This window comes from Ogataea angusta (assembly GCF_019207475.1).
Source record: "Ogataea angusta isolate 61-244 chromosome Unknown 61-244_NODE_3_length_881311_cov_93.026150, whole genome shotgun sequence".
In the NCBI taxonomy this organism is placed as follows: domain Eukaryota; kingdom Fungi; phylum Ascomycota; class Pichiomycetes; order Pichiales; family Pichiaceae; genus Ogataea; species Ogataea angusta.
In genome coordinates, this window is record NW_025065217.1 from 346,757 (window position 1) to 365,268 (window position 18,512).

General features: G+C 42.0%; 14 protein-coding genes across 14 annotated transcripts; 6 read left to right on the top strand and 8 right to left on the bottom strand.

The window, feature by feature from the left end:
* Nucleotides 1–30: 30 nt before the first annotated feature.
* On the bottom strand, nucleotides 31–759 carry KL928_001658 (uncharacterized protein; the record flags this gene model as incomplete). The annotated part of the gene is made up of 1 exon (XM_043202047.1): nucleotides 31–759. One exon carries the CDS (start codon nucleotides 757–759, stop codon nucleotides 31–33), a length of 729 nt encoding a protein of 242 aa, XP_043060935.1.
* A 421-nt stretch (nucleotides 760–1,180) lies between these two features.
* Nucleotides 1,181–2,827, bottom strand: KL928_001659 (uncharacterized protein; the record flags this gene model as incomplete). Its single annotated transcript, XM_043202048.1, has 1 exon — nucleotides 1,181–2,827. One exon carries the CDS (start codon nucleotides 2,825–2,827, stop codon nucleotides 1,181–1,183), a length of 1,647 nt encoding a protein of 548 aa, XP_043060936.1.
* A 594-nt stretch (nucleotides 2,828–3,421) lies between these two features.
* On the top strand, nucleotides 3,422–4,576 carry KL928_001660 (uncharacterized protein; the record flags this gene model as incomplete). The annotated part of the gene is made up of 1 exon (XM_043202050.1): nucleotides 3,422–4,576. One exon carries the CDS (start codon nucleotides 3,422–3,424, stop codon nucleotides 4,574–4,576), a length of 1,155 nt encoding a protein of 384 aa, XP_043060937.1.
* Nucleotides 4,577–4,903: 327 nt separating this feature from the next.
* Nucleotides 4,904–5,905, bottom strand: KL928_001661 (uncharacterized protein; the record flags this gene model as incomplete). Its single annotated transcript, XM_043202051.1, has 1 exon — nucleotides 4,904–5,905. The coding sequence occupies one exon, from the start codon at nucleotides 5,903–5,905 to the stop codon at nucleotides 4,904–4,906; it is 1,002 nt and encodes a 333-aa protein (XP_043060938.1).
* Nucleotides 5,906–6,331: 426 nt separating this feature from the next.
* KL928_001662 (uncharacterized protein) lies at nucleotides 6,332–7,162 on the bottom strand (the record flags this gene model as incomplete). Its single annotated transcript, XM_043202052.1, has 1 exon — nucleotides 6,332–7,162. The coding sequence occupies one exon, from the start codon at nucleotides 7,160–7,162 to the stop codon at nucleotides 6,332–6,334; it is 831 nt and encodes a 276-aa protein (XP_043060939.1).
* Nucleotides 7,163–7,275: 113 nt separating this feature from the next.
* Nucleotides 7,276–8,439, bottom strand: KL928_001663 (uncharacterized protein; the record flags this gene model as incomplete). The annotated part of the gene is made up of 1 exon (XM_043202053.1): nucleotides 7,276–8,439. One exon carries the CDS (start codon nucleotides 8,437–8,439, stop codon nucleotides 7,276–7,278), a length of 1,164 nt encoding a protein of 387 aa, XP_043060940.1.
* Nucleotides 8,440–8,578: 139 nt separating this feature from the next.
* Nucleotides 8,579–9,946, bottom strand: KL928_001664 (uncharacterized protein; the record flags this gene model as incomplete). Its single annotated transcript, XM_043202054.1, has 1 exon — nucleotides 8,579–9,946. The coding sequence occupies one exon, from the start codon at nucleotides 9,944–9,946 to the stop codon at nucleotides 8,579–8,581; it is 1,368 nt and encodes a 455-aa protein (XP_043060941.1).
* Nucleotides 9,947–10,046: 100 nt separating this feature from the next.
* On the top strand, nucleotides 10,047–11,414 carry KL928_001665 (uncharacterized protein; the record flags this gene model as incomplete). The annotated part of the gene is made up of 1 exon (XM_043202055.1): nucleotides 10,047–11,414. The coding sequence occupies one exon, from the start codon at nucleotides 10,047–10,049 to the stop codon at nucleotides 11,412–11,414; it is 1,368 nt and encodes a 455-aa protein (XP_043060942.1).
* Nucleotides 11,415–11,421: 7 nt separating this feature from the next.
* KL928_001666 (uncharacterized protein) lies at nucleotides 11,422–11,847 on the bottom strand (the record flags this gene model as incomplete). Its single annotated transcript, XM_043202056.1, has 1 exon — nucleotides 11,422–11,847. One exon carries the CDS (start codon nucleotides 11,845–11,847, stop codon nucleotides 11,422–11,424), a length of 426 nt encoding a protein of 141 aa, XP_043060943.1.
* A 40-nt stretch (nucleotides 11,848–11,887) lies between these two features.
* Nucleotides 11,888–12,484, top strand: KL928_001667 (uncharacterized protein; the record flags this gene model as incomplete). Its single annotated transcript, XM_043202057.1, has 1 exon — nucleotides 11,888–12,484. The coding sequence occupies one exon, from the start codon at nucleotides 11,888–11,890 to the stop codon at nucleotides 12,482–12,484; it is 597 nt and encodes a 198-aa protein (XP_043060944.1).
* Nucleotides 12,485–12,545: 61 nt separating this feature from the next.
* Nucleotides 12,546–13,199, bottom strand: KL928_001668 (uncharacterized protein; the record flags this gene model as incomplete). The annotated part of the gene is made up of 1 exon (XM_043202058.1): nucleotides 12,546–13,199. The coding sequence occupies one exon, from the start codon at nucleotides 13,197–13,199 to the stop codon at nucleotides 12,546–12,548; it is 654 nt and encodes a 217-aa protein (XP_043060945.1).
* Nucleotides 13,200–13,974: 775 nt separating this feature from the next.
* KL928_001669 (uncharacterized protein) lies at nucleotides 13,975–14,220 on the top strand (the record flags this gene model as incomplete). Its single annotated transcript, XM_043202059.1, has 1 exon — nucleotides 13,975–14,220. The coding sequence occupies one exon, from the start codon at nucleotides 13,975–13,977 to the stop codon at nucleotides 14,218–14,220; it is 246 nt and encodes an 81-aa protein (XP_043060946.1).
* Nucleotides 14,221–14,598: 378 nt separating this feature from the next.
* Nucleotides 14,599–16,986, top strand: KL928_001670 (uncharacterized protein; the record flags this gene model as incomplete). Its single annotated transcript, XM_043202061.1, has 1 exon — nucleotides 14,599–16,986. The coding sequence occupies one exon, from the start codon at nucleotides 14,599–14,601 to the stop codon at nucleotides 16,984–16,986; it is 2,388 nt and encodes a 795-aa protein (XP_043060947.1).
* A 76-nt stretch (nucleotides 16,987–17,062) lies between these two features.
* On the top strand, nucleotides 17,063–18,502 carry KL928_001671 (uncharacterized protein; the record flags this gene model as incomplete). Its single annotated transcript, XM_043202062.1, has 1 exon — nucleotides 17,063–18,502. The coding sequence occupies one exon, from the start codon at nucleotides 17,063–17,065 to the stop codon at nucleotides 18,500–18,502; it is 1,440 nt and encodes a 479-aa protein (XP_043060948.1).
* Nucleotides 18,503–18,512: the final 10 nt, after the last annotated feature.

Here is an 18,512-nt window from a genome sequence, read left to right on the forward strand (position 1 = left end):
TTGAATATATCTGATTACTTATAATGCGTCTCAGTCCCAAGACCAGGTGATTTCAATTTCGCCTAAGTCCTGGTCTGCCAGCTTAGAAAAGGCGGCTGGAGAGAAGTCCAAATCGTTGTCTCCACATGACTCGCAAGAGTCAACGACCTTGACCGTCACGGAGTTGCCGTTGTAATTGGCAGTGATAGTCTTTCCACAGTAGGAAGAAATATCCTCACCATTGACAGAAGTCTCATAAAGAGAGTGGGAAATGGCGCAGACCAAGTCAGAGTTCGTACTAGAGGTTCCACAATTGTCAGCTCCCACTTCGTAGAAGGTGCCTCTACCAGTATGAGAGCCGCTCGTCGAGACACTCGTTGAAGTCTCGCTTTGAGAGCTGGAGGACTCAGTAGCAACACTGGTAGTGGTGGTGGAAGCAGCTGAAGAGAACAACTTCTGGCCAGTAGGTTCTGGAATGTGGGTAGCATTCAAGAACGAGGTGGACAGCGTGGTTCTTGGATTTATTGTAGAGAAACCACTCGTAGCTTTGGGACCATCACTAGAGTTGGTGGAAATTGGAGCCTGACCACTGGTGGCATAACCTGTAGGATTAGTTCCAGTTTTTGAGCATTTGAAGTCGTCAGTATCGATGGAGATATGATACTTGTTTTCGACATAGCTCAAGACTTGAGTGGCTCCCTCTCCCAAATCCTGAGCGTCAAAAGGAACTGCAAGGGTATATGAAGTGAAGGCAAGAATCAAGAGAGTGGAAAATTTCATTGATGAGTGGACAACTTATGGTCTAACAGGAAACAGGAGGGGCTTTTATAGCTTTCTGCAATACTGTATTACATCATATCATTCATCCGCCTCTTCAATGAGAGTGTGATTTGTCTAGGTCATGGCCTTAACCGGTATGTACCCCTGCATATGCATCGACCCGCCTTCAATGGGCCAGCCCGGGATGTTTCTTGGGGAATGAGAGCTAATAACGGCCAAACCTGTTTTCGGGTAAATTTCTCATTCTCATATCTGTATGATGGCCACTTCATGCGAAAATTGCAGGCTAGAACCATTCTAATTCCCTAATTTGTTAATAAATCATGCACATCATATCTTAAAAACAATAATATCTGTACAGTAATTTAGCGAATATTATTTTGAGGCTGCATGATCGTCTAAACGGTGAAAAAGAAAGTTTCTACTTTCCAATCCCCATTACCTTTTTATAACAGTAGAGTTCAAGAAGAAATTTCCTTAGCAATTCTTGATTCACTGAAAACATCTTAGCAATGCTTTTCAATTTCACAGAGCCCATTCTCTGATCATATACCCAGTGCTTCAGATCTGGAAGATTCAATAGGGAAGGAATATTTTCATACGGAAAACAAAGGCCTTCTGGATCGATTGTAAAGAGTTTCTTTTTAGTCGTGGAAACCAATTGGGAGGTAAATATTAGATTCTTCAGTGCAAGAAGCAACGACGACTCCTCGTAATCCAACGGAGATCCACCCAAATCGAGAACCAGTGCTATTATTAAACTCAAGAATTGCTTGTTCTCTGTTGCGTCATACAGGTAGAACGCATTGAGTCTTACAACTAGCACTTGATAAAATAGTGACTCTTCATTCAAGTATGCTCCTTTTTGGATTGACTTCCTAGAACGTAAAGCGATATCAAAGCACTGCTTCATTTTTGTAGCTACCAAGAAAATGTCCTCTTCCCGAGAGTAAATTTGGCTGATGTTAGATAAGAACCAGTATGACTCTCCTTTTTCACAACAAGGTTGGGTTTTCACAAAAACGATACTTTGAATCGTTGGAGATGAAGTCGAGTAGATAAATTTGACAAAGTCAAGAGTGTATTTGTGAGTGACTCTTGAGGCGGCTTTTTCAATTGTTCCTGTCAATTCAGATTCCTTAAAACAAAGTAGACTAGACCAAATCATAGACTGAAATAGAGGATTTTCGATGATAGCAGTAATCAAATTATGACAAACTTTAAAAGTTGATTTTTCTGCTATTGCCTTGAGTCCCTCATATAAGATGGATACTATGGTACCATTCTTATTTATGTTGTAGTAAACTAACAGATTCTCAAAGAAGTCTCCTAGTACCAGCACAAAATGGTTTTTCGAGTCATGATTTTTGCACAGTTCCATGATATCAAGGTAATAAATGAGTGATGAAATATAAAGTTGATATTCTTGAGTTTCTGTGAATAGTTCTGTGGTAACTTTGTTTTTGATTGGATCCCGTCTTAGTCTGTTTTCACTTTCCTGCTCTCGCAAAGATAAAGGGTATTTTAGGAGTGTCTCGCACAGCTGGGATTCAGTGAAATAGAGACGAACCTGTTGAGAAATATCTACCAGCCTAGCTAGGTTACCCAGCAGTATATCGCGATACTGAAGCGTAAAGGTTTCGCTTGGGGGAGGGTAAATTGTAGAGTTTATGAATCTGTGAACGAAATCAAATGTGGGAAATCGTTTTTTTGATGCTTCATTGGGGTTTGATTTTGACATTTTGACTTTGAACCATTCCTCTGCAAGTGCTGGAAATTTAGTATAAGTTTGAATGATGCTGGCTACAAGGAGAATAGAGCATTTTAAGAGCTTTGAATCTGGTGCTGCATGTAAACCGGACACAAAGTTTTCGAGCGCTTTGCAAATGTAGGAAGAGTACTCTTCCATTGTGTCATGAAAATGTTCAAAATTCTTTAGCACAGTGAAGAACAAAGAGCACAACTCTGTCGTTACTGAGTGATCTCCAAAACGCAACGCGACGATCCCAACACGGGATTCTAAAATACCGCTCAGTATCAATGATTCATACCGCTCTTTAAGACCCATGGAAAAGTTCTGGTTCAGGCGCTTCAATGATGTGTATAGCTCATTGATACTATTATCATCACACTAGTGCCGTTAGTGTCGAGGTGGACGAAACTTACCTTCTTCAACACGCCGACGGTAGAGCTTTGAACGTTGTCGATCAGAAATTGGAAACTGGAGTCATGCTTCTTCTGATTTGCCACAACAAACCTAGATTTCGAAGAGGCCGGGCGAGGTCTTGCTTGTTCTAATCCGATTGCTTTAGTCGGCGAACCACTCAAGCTTTTCATTTGAGGATTAAAAAACAGTTTTGCCCTTTTTAGGGATACAAAGGCTGTGCGTCGTGTTAAAAATTAAATCAAATAAGAAAAGCAAGATGTGAGATCTGAAACATCAACTAAATATAAATAAGGCACTTCCTACCCAATTGAGCATTCCGAGAATCTTGAAACAGTGTGATTCAAAACCAAATTGATCATTGGCGTATCAACGTATTCTTTCGAAGGTTTCAAAACAAGCGTGCAACAACCTTTCGCTGGCTTGTGACTTATAAGAAGGATCCAAAAACAGGTGCGTTGATTTGTATTTGAGTTCCTTCGAGTGGGATACCTCAGAATGAATAACACATCCTATATGAGGCCAGTAGGTACAAGATCAGGATACCCTTACCTCTCAAGCCTTCAAGGATGGCAGGGATCAGATTATAGTGCACAAAAATCATTGGCACATCAGCCAGGAGATGGCCATAGACTTGTTGCAACCCGCGCTTCCGCTAAGGATTCATATGCTAAAAATACAAGGACTTTGGCTTCCTTGAATCCCCAACAGACAAACAATAGGACAGGGAAAGGAAACACCAACAGTAAGACAAACAATGAGAGCAAAAGCTCCGTTTTATGTTTCAAGAATGATTACTCAAATCACTACATCCATTCTGGCGTCCTTCCAGTCAAATATGTAAGAAATGCAGTTCAACCTGTTGAAGGATATCCTAAGCTACAGAAGCTTATCAAACTAAAAGAGCAACAGGTTATGAAGTACGCTACCAGAGCTTATGGCTCAAGAGTCAAGCCTGAAAAAATGGTTGATACTTTGAACAAATGGATCTACGAAGACAACTTACAGTTTGATGTTATTATGATTGGTGCATTATCTGAAAATCAATTATTGTACCCCTTGGTCTCGCAACTTCCAATTGATAAACTATGTGCTAAACCGGGATTCCTGTTCATATGGGCGTCTACCCAGAAAATATCCGAACTTTCTAAACTTCTTTCAAACACGAGCACATGGACAAAGAAATTCAGGAGATCAGAAGAGCTTGTGTTCGTACCCGTGGACAAAAATTCGCCATTCTATCCCACTGATTCACTTATCCCCGAAGAGCAGTTGTTAGAACAAATGCAATGGCATTGTTGGATGTGTATAACCGGAACTGTACGGAGATCATCGGACAAAAACCTTATTCACTGCAACATTAACACTGATCTTTCCATTGAAAATGCATCCACGAAGAATTCGGCTGTTCCAGCACAGATATACCAAGTTGCCGAGAATTTCTCGACTTCAACCAAACGGCTGCATATTGTGCCATCAAAAACAGGACTTGACCATCCCGTCAGACTGAGGCCAGGCTGGGTAATCCTGAGCCCAGATGTAATGCTTGATAACTTTGATCCCTTGAAGTACAAAACGGAAATTGCAAGTCTGGGTTCCAATGTTCCTCTAGATGACGAAATTGAACAGTTAAGACCCAAGACCCCGGTTTGATGTAAGCATTATAACTTTGCTAAAACATACTAGCATATCAATTCAGAACAGTTGACATCTAAGGTTTTCTGGTAGATAAGTCTGTATTTGAACCTAATGTACAGATATTTTCAACTATATATGAACAGACTGACTTAAAAGTCATTTGACCAACTGTCAAATTTAAGAATTGAACTCATTTCAAACAATTATTGGGGCATTGTTTGTAAATATAAACATCAACTTGAAATAACACCTCACCCAACCGCAAATATTAAATATAATCAAGCCCATAGTGTACAATGTGTGAAACAAAACATCAATGTTCTGTTTCCTAATGATATTTCCTTATGCACCGATGGAAGAAGCATACCGTCCACTCTCGAGTTCGTCGATAGTAGACTCAATGACCTCATCGTCATCGTCATCTTCCACCAACTCAATGGTAGCATATTTGATTAGATCCCACTTTTTCCAAAAAAGCAAACACTCGTTGATATCATCCGAGTCAACGAAGTCCTGAAGATAATACTTTGTTTTGATGAGTCTATCCTTCAGTTGCTGCAAACGAACATTTTCAGGAACTTCGGATACGCGACGAGTTGTTGGTTTTGGAACCTCCGCAGGATAATCGCTTTCATATTCCGTGATATTTGTATTCGTGGAAATTTCTGATTTATAACCTTCTTCTTCGTCAGATGTAATTGCAATCGAGGTAGGGGTTTGCGGAATACCACTTCCCCCGTCAAATCCGTACACTTCATCCTCATCAACTGCAGTGGCATCACAATATCTTGCCCAAGCTTCATCAATAGCCCCCACGAGATACTCAAAACAACGACTTCTTGCTGCGAAATCAGAGTCTGGAAGACAACGCCTTGACTTTGGACTCATATCGAGGGATGGCGACTGTGTCACATTGAGAGGAGAGGACACTGCCGAGCTTCTTCTACTGAAGGAACTGTGGCCGGCCGCATTCTCAGATAAATCCTCCTTTTTATCGCAATTCTCTTCTTGCTCGTCGTCACTGTATTGACTAACAGCTTTTGACAACTTTGAGTCCATCATTGCTGATGACAGAGAATTTCTCAGAAGCTCTCTGTGACTCCTCCTTTTATTTCTTAGCCTATTTCTATCTTTGAGAGTTGTGGGCTTTCGCGAAGCTTCATCTTCAGAGGACTCGTCTTCACTCGATGAGTTTTGGCAACTACGGATGTAGAGCAAACTGCCTTTATTCGAGGATAGTGGGCAGTGCTTTTTGCGGGACGGAAACGAAAGTGACGAAACAGGGTTGTTTTCCTTATCAAAATCTGTATTCACAGATGATCCTCTTTTGACTGAGAGCACCATTTTTGGGCGTGCGCTTTGCACAAAAAAAGTTTTCCTTTTTGAGATAATTGACACGAATATCTCTTGACAGCCTCCTTGCTATTGGTGACCAATCAGAAGAAAGTGTTGGCACAAGTACAACTGAACGTAACAACTAAGTAGTCCAGAAGAACGGCAAGCCTTGTAAAAATAAGACTCTTAAACCTCTCTATTTGCAACCAAATATGGGGTTTGAGTACTGGTACCAGCTAAAATTTAACTTGGTAGAACTTGGTGAACAAGTTTTAAAACACCAGAGTGGCAAATTTGCTGGAAGAAAAATGTGGAAATAGGAAATGTACAACGATAAAATAGTGGGTGGCGAATTGCAGCCATATTGTCGTTCGCAGAAATTTTCTGTGCAGCGCACGCAACTCAGAAAATAAGACGTGTCTAGAAAATATTTCGCTATGCTGGTGTACAGGTGTCTTTGTAAGGGTGCTGTTCGCTGATGAAAGCAGCTATGTTTGGTGTTGTTTTCGAGATCCAGCTATCGTCACCAGACCCAATGAGTTTCCTTATGCTTGAGGAGCTAAGACTTTGCGTGTCAGAATCCCCTTGAGCTAGAAATATTTTATCAGCCCACCTAGGCGGTGCTTCTGCTACCATCCCTTTTTTCATTCTCTCAAGGTATTGCAACTGTGATTCCGAAGATTCATTACCGTCATTCCTTGTCAATACAAAACAGTCGCTCGTTTTGAAGAAGCTCCCTAACGCGTCTTGCAAAGAACGAGGCTCGTAGTATTTTGGAGCCAGAAGTCTGACTAGTGTATCATATCCAAGCAGGAAGGTAAACCTCAAACGGTCTGTATATTCTTTCTTAAAGTAATTCTCCAGAGTCAGAGCTTTATCCACAAAAAGGGAGCAATTGGTGATTCCGATAGCACAAGAAACTCCCATTTGATCTGTGATTTCGTGAGCCAAATAATACATCATTTGAAGACGGTCTTCGAATTTGGCAGGTTGTGGTCGCTTGTCAGCATTCTTAACAGAGAGTAGTAATAACACCGACCTCGAGTTCACGCTGCTGTGAGCGGTAAATTCATCTCCTAGTTTATGTGTCAGCGACTTGGCTACCAGTGACAAGTGACCTTTATGAGGAGGGTTGAATGACGAGTCCAATACAAGAATGCGGTTAGTTATTGGAAGCACAAACTGGTTATTCGTTGCGAAAAGCAGCTTGAAAGATTTGGATGTACTCTTTAGACATGAATTCAATTGAGACTCAAAAGTGAACATTTCGTTTTATAAAGAGCACAAAAATGTTTTTACTAGCAAATCAAGAGTATAGATAGTCCTTCTCGGACCAAATGAGTAGAGATGATTTATAATTGACCCGTTTATATATTTTATTAATTCACGACTCTAGACCAGTCGCTCTCAACAACACCATATTGCAACTCAGCAATCCAGTCTGCGATTTGTTTGGTCAAAGGACCAGACTGCTCGCCAGGAAGCAAAGGAACATTGATTGCAGTGCCATTATAGCCAATTTCTTTAATCGGCGACACAACTGCAGCGGTTCCGGCACCAAATGCCTCGACAAGTTCACCAGTTTCGGCCTTAGAGGCAATTTCAGTGATGGTACAGTATCTCTCGTTAACCTCCCATTCCGATGGATTGAGCCTCTCTCTTGCCAAGCTCAAAATGGAATCTCTTGTCACACCCTCCAAAATTGTTCCGTCCAATGGCGCCGTCACTAACTCTTTCTTTCCTGTGGCCTTGTCTTGGAAGACAACGAAGAAGTTCATCGTACCCACCTCCGTAACGTTCTTTTCTGGACCGAACAACCAGAGATTTTGTTGATATCCTCTCGAAGCAGCTTCAAGTTGAGGTTTGATACACGGAGCGTAGTTTGCTCCGAGTTTCTTGTCACCAACTCCTCCAGGCCATGCTCTGGTAGCGTAATCGGTGGCTTCCAATCTAACTGCCTTGAAACCAGTCTTATAGTATGGTCCAACAGGCGAACAAATGACAAAAAGAAGAGCTCTATTTGGAGTTCCAACACCGAGACCTGCTGTGGTTCCAATCATAGTTGGTCTGATATAAAGAGAGTACCCTCTTTCTTGTGGGATGAAAGCACCGTCGATTTTCAACAACTCTCCGATAAGTTTGATGAGCTCTTCAGAATCAAAAGTAGGCAAGCAAATTCTGGCAGCAGATTTGTTCATTCTTTTCATGTTCATGTCTGGTCTGAACATTCTGATCTTTCCCTTACTATCCTTGTATGCCTTGAGACCTTCGAACAGCTCGAAAGCGTAGTGAAAAACACAAGCAGATGGATCAAGAGACAGATTGCCGTATGGTTTGATCTCTGGAATGCCCCAGCCGGACTCTGCGGTCCATTCGATAGTCAACATGTGATCGGTGAATGATTGGCCGAACACAAGTTGGTCATTAGGCAGCTTAGTCTTTGGTGCCGTAGTTTTGGTGATCTTCAACTTTGAAGAATCTAGCGCAGACGACATGCTCCTGATAAAGTTTTTGTTTCTAAAGGATTGTTTTAGAAAAAACATTTTGAGGTTGAATTTTAGGCTAGTTGGTGAGTAATTTACAGATCTCCAGAAATGATAAATTTTCATAGATTTTTATCAAATCTCGGTTATTTATGGAAATGAGGTAAAAAAGCGCTTTATCTAAAATGAGCTGACTCATTCATTTTTGGCTTGTCAATTTCTTACTTTGTTGGAGTTTCTTATCCAGACTCCTCAATCTTTCGTTCTTTTTTTCCTCCTGATCCGGAGCTAGCTTATGCAGCAATGCGGGTTCAGGCTGGTTCTTAAATGCCGACTTGAATACACTGAGTTTATCCGTCTCTGATATCTGTGCGTTATTCGATGAATTCTTCTTGTTGCTCTCCTTTTTCTTTTTGTCTCCATTTTGCCTTTTCAACCTGTTCCGTTCGATAGCAGACCTTTTCTCCAAAATATCAACCATCTCCTTAGTTTTATCGAACAAAGCTGATTGCAGCTCCTTGTTGTTGAGTTCGGAGCGCTGCTCCTTTTTGACTATTGAGCATTCTTTGACGTAGTTACCACCATGCATTTTAACAAACTCAGGAGAATTAATTGCAAACAAAAATGACTGCATTCCTTGTTCTCCAGATTTCAAGAAGAACCACCAAAAGGGATACGTTATCAAATAAAGCAGCAAACCCCAAACTGAGCCCATGGAGAGTGTACGACGCATGGAGGGGGTTCTTACTAGTCCCGGGTTCACGATGTTGATTTTTGTATTGTTTGGCTCTCCATCTTTTCTTTGAAAGCTATCCAGCCTCCGTTGGTATTCTTTTGCAAACATCGCAAGCATTAGCTTTGATGTTCCGTAGACCTTCCATGGCTGGTTTGCAGGGTATTTTCTCACGTCCCATAACAAATCATCCAAATCGATCTCACCTATGGACTGACTCATACAGCTAGCCAGCAATATTCTAACGTCTCTATCGGCTATCTGAACTTTGAGAGACGGCTCAAGCAATGTGAGAAGATGGAAGTGGCCTAAATAATTGATTGCCATTTGACGTTCAACGCCATCTATACTTGATTCTCTAACCTTGCCAATTGGTGCCGCTTCGGCTGCCATACACAGGACCCCATCAAGACGACGTGGAGGGGACTGATCAAGCCATGTGGTAGCAAATTTTCTTATGGAATACAGGGACGACAAGTCGCAATGTTCTGCGTAAATAAGTTGGTTTCCCGTGTCGTTTCTGAGATCGTCGATATAGTCAGTAATCCAGGCACCTCCTGACCCATCTTCATCCAGCTGTGAGGTCAACAAAACCAATTGTGCCCCTCTATTGGCGAGTTCGCGCACCAGAGAAGCGCCAATACCTGACGTTCCCCCAGTTACGAGATAAACCTTACCGTGTAGGTCTCTCTCCCATGTATTAGTTGATCCACCAAAATAGTACTTTGTAAGCCCTGCTGAAACCAGGAATGGTCCATACTTTTTTACATAGTCCCATCCTGGAACCTTATCAGTTCCTTCCAGCAGTATAGTGCCAAGAATATTGAGTGGCATACTATCAATGAATAGAGGGATCAACGGAAAATCGATGAATAAATATTACCACACACAGCCTTGAAAAAAAAATTATTTGGACAGTCAACTATCATTCAGCATGGACGAGCTTCTGTTCTACAACTCTGTTGGCGACGCTTCCAAAAAACACTCTACCTCATTTGGCTTTTTGTCTAGTATTCACTCGTCACAGCATATTGGTCAATATCGCCAATGTTACTCGAACGTTAACGGCACAGCTCTCACTGGAGTTGGTGGTGAGCACAAGGTTATTGTCGCATGCAAGGGCAAGGCGCTCATCCATGTATACTTACATGGAAAAGAATCGCCAGAACAGACCATTCCTTTGCCAGAGGAAATCAGCTGTCTTGAAATCTGTCCACATCCAGACTCTGAAAGATCGTGGCTTTTGGTTGCAGGAGCAATGAGCGGTCGCTTGTACGTCTGGGAACTTGACTCGGGCCTCTTGCTTACAGTGAAAGAGAGCCATTATCAGTCTGTCGGAGTCATCAAGTACTCGAAAGGCTATATTGCGAGTGGAGGAGCAGATTCCAGAATTGTCGTTTGGAAAGTTCTGGACATGCTGACCGACTCTCATAAACCTTATGCTATATTCACTGATCACACTTTACCGGTTACTGATATATTGATAAATTCCGGGCTCATCAATGACATAAAGCTCTGGTCTGTCTCCACAGACCAGACTGTGCGCTGCTACGATTTGACTTCTTTGGCTTTGGTGACAACATTTGTCGCACAGCAACCCATCCAATCCATTGCAGCAGACCCGGCATTTAGATGTCTATATATTGGACTCGCAAACGGAACCATACGGGTGATAAATCTGTTTCAAGCACATCCACAAACACAGATATGGGAGCAAGTTGGTGGTTTTGGCAAGATCATCACCTTGAAAGACGACATAGAGCTGCGCGAAACTTTCACCAACCATCAGACAGGAGAAAACCCAGTGACCAAAATATCAGTCTCGTTCGACGGCACACAGATTGTTACTGGCGATAGCAATGGCAAAGTACTAGTTTTGGACGTGGCTACGAAACAAACTGTGCGCACCTTAAAACAGCTTGCTGGGCCCGTCTCAACTCTGAAACTATTTAGAATGGAGGCTAATGTTGTCAGTAACTCTGCACTGAAGACTGCTGTGCGGACAATTCCCGTTCTCAAAAGAAACCTTGTTGAGGACTCGGACCTTCGAAAACATGAGGTTCATAGAAAATTCACTGATTCTCAGAGTCCTCAACAGCTTGACCTTGATAAATTTTTAGACACTGTCAAATCAGAACAGAAGTGGTTCTCCAACTTCACGGGTGTTGACTCGACTGTCAAGCAAAACAAAGAAAATTTGAGATCCGAGTTGGAAGAGCTGAAACATTCATATGCAAGCATGAAATCCAAATACGATGCACTCTATGAGGAACACTCTAAGTTGCTGATGAATAGTGAATAGAATTAATTTATTTCTTCTTCTTCCGAGGTGGTGAAAGTGGGCGGTTGAAGCCTTTTTCACGATTCATGTACTGGCGATATTCAGTTCTAGGTATTTTTTTTGCACCAAATGCGGCATTACCATTGACTTTCTTGTTTTTGGTCGACCCGAAATCATTGAATCCAATCATTGACGATATGCCTGGTTCACTTTCAACAAGTGGCTCTTCTTCGCTATCAGAAAGCTGGCGCCCACGAGTTTCTTCTTCCAGACTGTCTTTTATCAAATCCTTTTCCATTTTCTTTACCGGGGACGCTTGAGAATGTTCATTTGATTTAGTAGCTCTATCAAAACCTTGTGACTTGTCATCTTCTTGTGGTTGCTTCACATTCTTGTTTGTCTGTAGCGTTTCGGCCGTGGTCCGGCCCTTGAGCTTTATCTGTATTTTTGGCATTTTATTTTTTATCTTCAAAAAAAAATTTGTTTGATATTCAATGTCAGAAAAACTCACGAAAAAGCAGCTGAAGGCTCTTCAGTTCAAGTCCAAAAACTCTGAAAAGGCTGCTGAGACGCTAGATAAAGTGAAACAGACAAAGCAGGAACCGTTGAAGAAAAAAAAGACCCGCAGAAGAAAGTCATCGCAGGAGAAGAAAGATCGCAAAATTCTTTTTATAGGGAACTTACCATATAATGTGTCGAACGAAGACCTCGAAAAACACTTCAAAAGCTCGAGTCCCGATAAGATTCGAATCCGTCAAGAGAAAGGCATAGCTTTTTTGGAGTTTGAAACCGAAACAGAGGATTACGTTAAAAGAGTGGAAGCAGCGTTGAAGATGCACCATACCATCATGAACAATCGAAAAATAAACGTGGAATTGACGGTTGGTGGCGGCGGAAATTCTAAAGAGCGGATCACTAAAATCAAATCTAAAAATGAAAAGCTTGAGAAGAGACGTAAACAACTGGAACTGAAACGTCACAAACATGAGTTGGATAAACGCAGTGCGAAAACTGATAATACCAAGAATGACGAGCCCTTGACGGTCGGTTCATCGGTCCATCCTTCGAGAATGCAACTGATTGATAAATAGTGATGTAACCGGTTATGTCATGGAACTCAACGATCTATATGTTTAGCATTGATTTGTGTCTTCAAAGAATAGTGCACTTTTTGCTCTTTTTGACTTTCTTTTGAACGGGTTGTGCAGGCAGCGGCGTATGCTGTTTCAGATTTGCTGCTTGGTTCACCTTCCTTTCCTCTGTTGGAGGATGTAAGACTGCTTTGATTGCGTACTCGAAAATATCGCTTACACCTTGTTGCGAGGCAGCTGAGCATTCCATGTAATTTATACACCCAACTTCCTTTGCTAGTTTTTGACCTTGTTCAAAGCTGATCGGGCTCTGTCCGTATTCTTCCAATTGGTCAAGAACATGTGGATCATCCCTCAAATCCAGTTTGGTGCCCACAAGCAGAATCAAAACATTCCTCGGAGAATGATGCTTAATTTCTGGAATCCATTTGTTTTTCACGTTGGCAAAGGATGTCGGTTCCACGAGGGAAAAACAGATGATGAAAATCTCGGTCTGTTGATATGAAAGAGGTCTCAAACGGTCATACTCTTCCTGGCCTGCAGTGTCCCACAAATTGAGCGTGACTCTCTCATCGTCGACCATGAGATTAGCGGAATAGTTATCGAAAACGGTTGGCACGTAGTCTTGGGGAAACTGGTTCGTGGTGTAGGAGATCAGAAGGCAGGTCTTTCCGACTGCACCGTCTCCCACTACCACACACTTTATGCTTCTCATAATGTTTGGTGGGATTCAAATTGAAAAACTTGAAAAACGTTCGATCAGACTGGCAGTCGAGAAATTTTTCGCTCAATCAGGAAATCGAAATATCTGTGCCAGTTTTACGCGTTGGTGATGGTTTGCGTAGCAGATTCAAGCTGATAAGCATCATTGCAAATTAGGCGTCTTTTCAAAAGATTCAGTTCCTTTGTCCGCCGCTTCCCTTGCACCTAGAAAGAATTGTATCGATGCTATTAATAACCCACGTAACGTTGATGTATTCGTCTTGGGCGATGCACATTGTGATGCGCTTGCGAGGCTCTAATTTCCTGAGCAACAAGTTTGATTGCTCTCTTTGCTCTAATAGCACACATCAGGCAATAAGCACGATAGTTTTTGAAATAGCCCCCCTTATTAGTGCATTTCGCTTACGCAGTGATTTTTAAGCTGCATTATAATTTCCCAAAGCAATAAATTGTAGTTGGCATATATGCTGCTATTGCAGTTGTAGATGCAGAATTCGACTGAAGAATTTATACTTTCAATATTTTTCATGAATGCTTCAGCGTTTAATCCAGATGGTAGCAACATCTGGCGTCTTGAGCTTACTTGAGTTGCCTATTCACTGGGCGGTATAGTGCTCAATTAATATTGAACCCCCACTTGCAGGAATGCATCAAACACTATAAATTGACGCTTCCTCCCTATTTACCTTTTCGACTTCTCTTCTTTCGTCAAGTTAAACAAGTTTTATACCGTTCGTTGCAAACACTGAACAACTCACAATCCACCAATGCAATTCGTTACTGTGTTCCTTATGGCTGCCTCGGCCTTCGCTGCATCTACTGGTGTCACAGAGTCTACCACCCAAACTTCAGTTGTTTCGGTCACTGTTACTTCATGCGATTCTTCTGTCACTGATTGTCCATTTTCGAACAGCAGCGCGCCAGTCTCAACTTACGAGGGTGGTGCTCCAATTCATGGTTCTTTTTACGCTGCTGGAGCTGCCGCTCTTGCAGCAGGTGCTTTCCTTCTCTAATGTGAACGGTTGTCGATGCTAATTTGTCTATTGTTTAACCAGGAATCTGTTTGCGTTTCTTCCTTTTTTGCAGAGGTGGGCGGTTGACTCTACGTAATTAGCGCGTTAGACCTGATTAATTGTACCGGTTTTTTCTTCACATTGCACACCTGTTATTAGATGTTGCTAGTATTTGTCTGCACCTTCCGTTGTTACTCCTGTATGGCCTCGTGGCGACAGTGCTGCTAGTTTTAGCGCAATAAATATAAACTCTGGCTACCTATCGTCGCGTCGTTCGACTGAACCTGTACGAGAAATATATTTCCCACCCTAGAAAATATTGCATTGAACATTGTTTAGCTATAGTTCTGTACAATATTCAATCACAGCGTCCTTGATATGGATGTCTTTGTATCAATACTCTTAAGCGATGTTCAAGTTAATCGTGGTTCCTCCAAGCTCACGAAATTGACTTTCAAGACGCACGCACAACATGTGATTGAGATTGACTTAGTTGCGAAGAAAATATCACAATCAGCACCTATGGAGTTCATTCAAGATCAGTCAAAGCTTCTCTTGAAAGTCCCCTCCTCATTCTGTAATGTTGAAGCCGATTTTCCAAAAGGCTCCAATTTGTACTTAATTGAATCTATTGAAGCAGATAACAAAGTGATGAAACATCCGATTGAAGCGAATATGACTCAATACAACATTCAGCTCAGCTCGAAACTTAACGGAAAGTTTACTCTGCAGCTAATGGAGGGTAGCCAGACCCTTTCCAAGCTGTCTGTCTTTCTCTTTAATGATGCGCCAAACACTACTCCTTCACAAAAAACTGAAATTATTGATCCTGCAAACATAGCAGATCATTCGGGGAATCCATTCCCAATATCTTTGGAAGATGGACCCGTTTTTCGAGAAACGCTTAATGACTATGAGACCAAAATCACGAAATTGAAGCAAGCGATACGATCCACGAATGACCTTTTAACTAGCTACGAATCTTTATCCAATCAACTTTATAGTTCCAGAGCGTCGCTCATAAAATCGTTCAGCGTCATCGAATCCACTTTTCCAAATTTCTACTACTGTGAGTTTGACAAATCCATCGTTTACTCTTTTGAGAATCTAACTGACGAAAACAAGTCCGCCATAAGGCAGCTGAAATCCAGACTCTCGTCGACTGATAAACTCTCCGGATTGGAATCATCTTTGGCATCCAAGAAACGAGTGTTCGAGGACGAGAGCAAAAAGTACTACGACTGGCTCTCAAGGTTACTTAGTTCGGGCAAGTCCAAGGATGATAAACTTCTTCAGAAAAGAAAGGGTTTTGAATTGGCCAAGATTGACTACTTTGTTTTTCTTTTCGACACGCTTGTGAATCTTATTTTAGACTTTTGCAACCATCAAAATTCTTTCATCAATGCATACAACTCCTCAAAGTCACAGCGACAGAAGATCAGAGCAGCCGTTAAACGTGCTTCTTCAATGGCTGAACTAAATGCCGAACTATCGAAAATTCATGGAATTGCGGGTCCTAACAAGTCTGGTATCCTGTTTACCCAGGGAGGCCAAGGAAAGTCTGGTTGGCACAAGCAATGGGTTGTGCTTAACAATGGTAAACTTTCCGAGTTCATGGACTGGCGAAAAGGCACCTCAAGACGAAACGAGCCTATTGATATATCTTTATCAAGTATCAAGCCATTGGATATGGAGAAGCGCAAAAACTGTTTTAGGGTCATCACTAGTACCGGTATAGAACACTACTTTCAAGCCACCTCTGAGGAAGATCGCGATTCCTGGATTCAAGCGCTATATGATGCAGGTCAACAAATCAACTTCCATAGGTCCAGGGGTGACTTGACTGGTGATCCTCTCTTTATGAACGTTAAGAAGACAAGGGAAACACAATCTTTGGGCAACGACACAAAAATAGAGTCCCTACAAACTGACGGTAGGCAGAGAAGAGTCTCCTCGGTTTCCTTAGAGAATTTGCGCATGGTTCAAAAGGTTGACAGCAGCAATACTCGCTGCAGTGAATGTGGATCAACAGAGTCAGTGGAGTGGATTTCTATGAATCTGCTTGTGATCTTCTGTGTGAAATGCTCGTCTTGCCACAGATCACTTGGGACCTCGATATCTAAAGTTCGCTCACTCAAATTGGATGTTTTTACTCAGGAAGGCTATAAGCTTTTGCAGTTTATCAACAACAGGTTAAGCAATGCTATATATGAGGAGTTGCTGCCCAAAGAATTTCACATCAGCCCCGATTCCAACGATAAACAACGGCTAAAATTTATCACCAATAAGTATGCTGCGAAACAATATGTGAATCGAAAAGACGCTGCAAAGGCCTCTGATCTTTTGATTCATGGTGTGCGAACTCATAATATTCCTGAAATAAGCAAAAGTTTCGCGCTTGGCGTTGATCGTGACTTGAAGCTATACAAGCCGACTGATCAACTTACAAACTTGGATCCTCCTTCATTTTCTGTTTTGGAGTATGCTTTGAATTACCCCTCTTTAGAGGGCAAGGACAAGTCTATCAAGGTTTTTGACCTCGCAGAGTATCTCATTTTAAACGGAACAAAATGTGGGGACAAGGTCCAGAATGTGATAGGCTTATCCGACGAAGCACTGAATTACTGGCAATCAAAAATTGACCGCTTCAAAGGAAGCTCTGCCAAAACTACGAATACTGAACTGTTATCTCAGACCGCCGCCGCACCAAAGTTCACGCCGAAGGAGCATAAATTCAATCTGCTCAAAAAGAAGATGAAAAATTGAACTATATTTAGGGAGCGGAAAAAAAAAAGGGCAGGCGTTAACTATTAAATAAAGTCAACTCCATTTATAATTCTCGATGGATGAGAAAGCCGACCGCGCTCTCAATTTTGATCAACATGATCCAATGAACCTTGTCCGATTGGGCGAATGTATCGGCAGGGGCAATTTTGGAGATGTATACAAGGGAGAACTTGTTAAGACCTCACAGGTGGTTGCAGTCAAAATTATCGATCTTGAGAAGTCGGAGGACGACATCCCTGTCTTGATTCAGGAGATCAAATTCTTGAAAGGACTTAAGTCTCCGTATATCACAAATTGCCATGAGACATACATAAAGGATGTCACCATGTGGATTGTCATGGAGTATTGTGGCGCTGGATCCTGTGCAGACTTTCTCAAATGTTTCAAAAAATTAGACGAGAGGGTTGTTGCCTACATCTTGCGAGATACCGTTCGAGGCCTGGAGTATCTCCACTCAATGAACAAAGTGCATAGAGATGTGAAGGCAGCAAATATCTTGGTTACAGACCACGGACAAATCAAATTGGCAGATTTTGGTGTGAGCGGACAGCTCACAGAGACTATGAATAAGAAGGAAACATTTGTGGGCACTCCATTTTGGATGGCTCCTGAGATAATATTGAGACGTGACGGCTATAATGAAAAGGTCGATATTTGGTCCTTAGGTATCACCGCTATCGAGCTGGTAACTGGATTCCCTCCCTACTCCAATGAAGAACCAATGCGGGCGATATTTGAGATTCCTGATCGTCCTGCGCCTATTTTAACAGGGGATCAGTACAGTGTTTATTTAAAACAGTTTGTGAAAGACTGTTTAAACAAAGAGCCAAGCCGAAGACCATCGGCTAAAACTCTGCTTAAAACAAAGCTCCTCTACAAGGTCAAGAGCAGATACAGTCCCATGCTACCGTTAATTACGGAGAAAAAATCCAAGATGCAGAGATTTAAGAAGAAACCCAAATTCTCGTTAAATTTTGAGGAGAAGCGTAGCGGCCAAGACATCCACTGGGACTTTGATCCAACGGTCAAATTGACTTCTCTTCAAATTAACCGTGGCAACCAGTCTTCATCCTCAGTTGGGTCATCTGGTGGTATGGATGAAAATGAAATGCACAGTATTCACGAAAATAGCATACTGAGACCAGATAGTGCCGTGACCCCTTCTACCTCACCATTATACAACCAGCGGTCCGAGCATCCAAGGACATCGAGACCATCGACTGCAGGACACCGGGCCAGCAACAGCACTCCGTATCCAATTAAGGATTCCACGGAAGCTGCTTCTGTCAAAGAAAACGTTGACCCCCGCGGCCAGTATTTTTACAATAATTTAATCCGCGAGTCTTTTGATAGCATCAGTCATCAATCACAATCCCAGCGCTTCAAGAAAAATCTCGAGCAACTGAAAACTGTCATGTACGAGATGGAGATGCGTAATCCAGGGTTCTGTGAATTATTGTGTCACAAAATTTTCAATAGCATGCTTCGAAGCTGAAAATATCGAT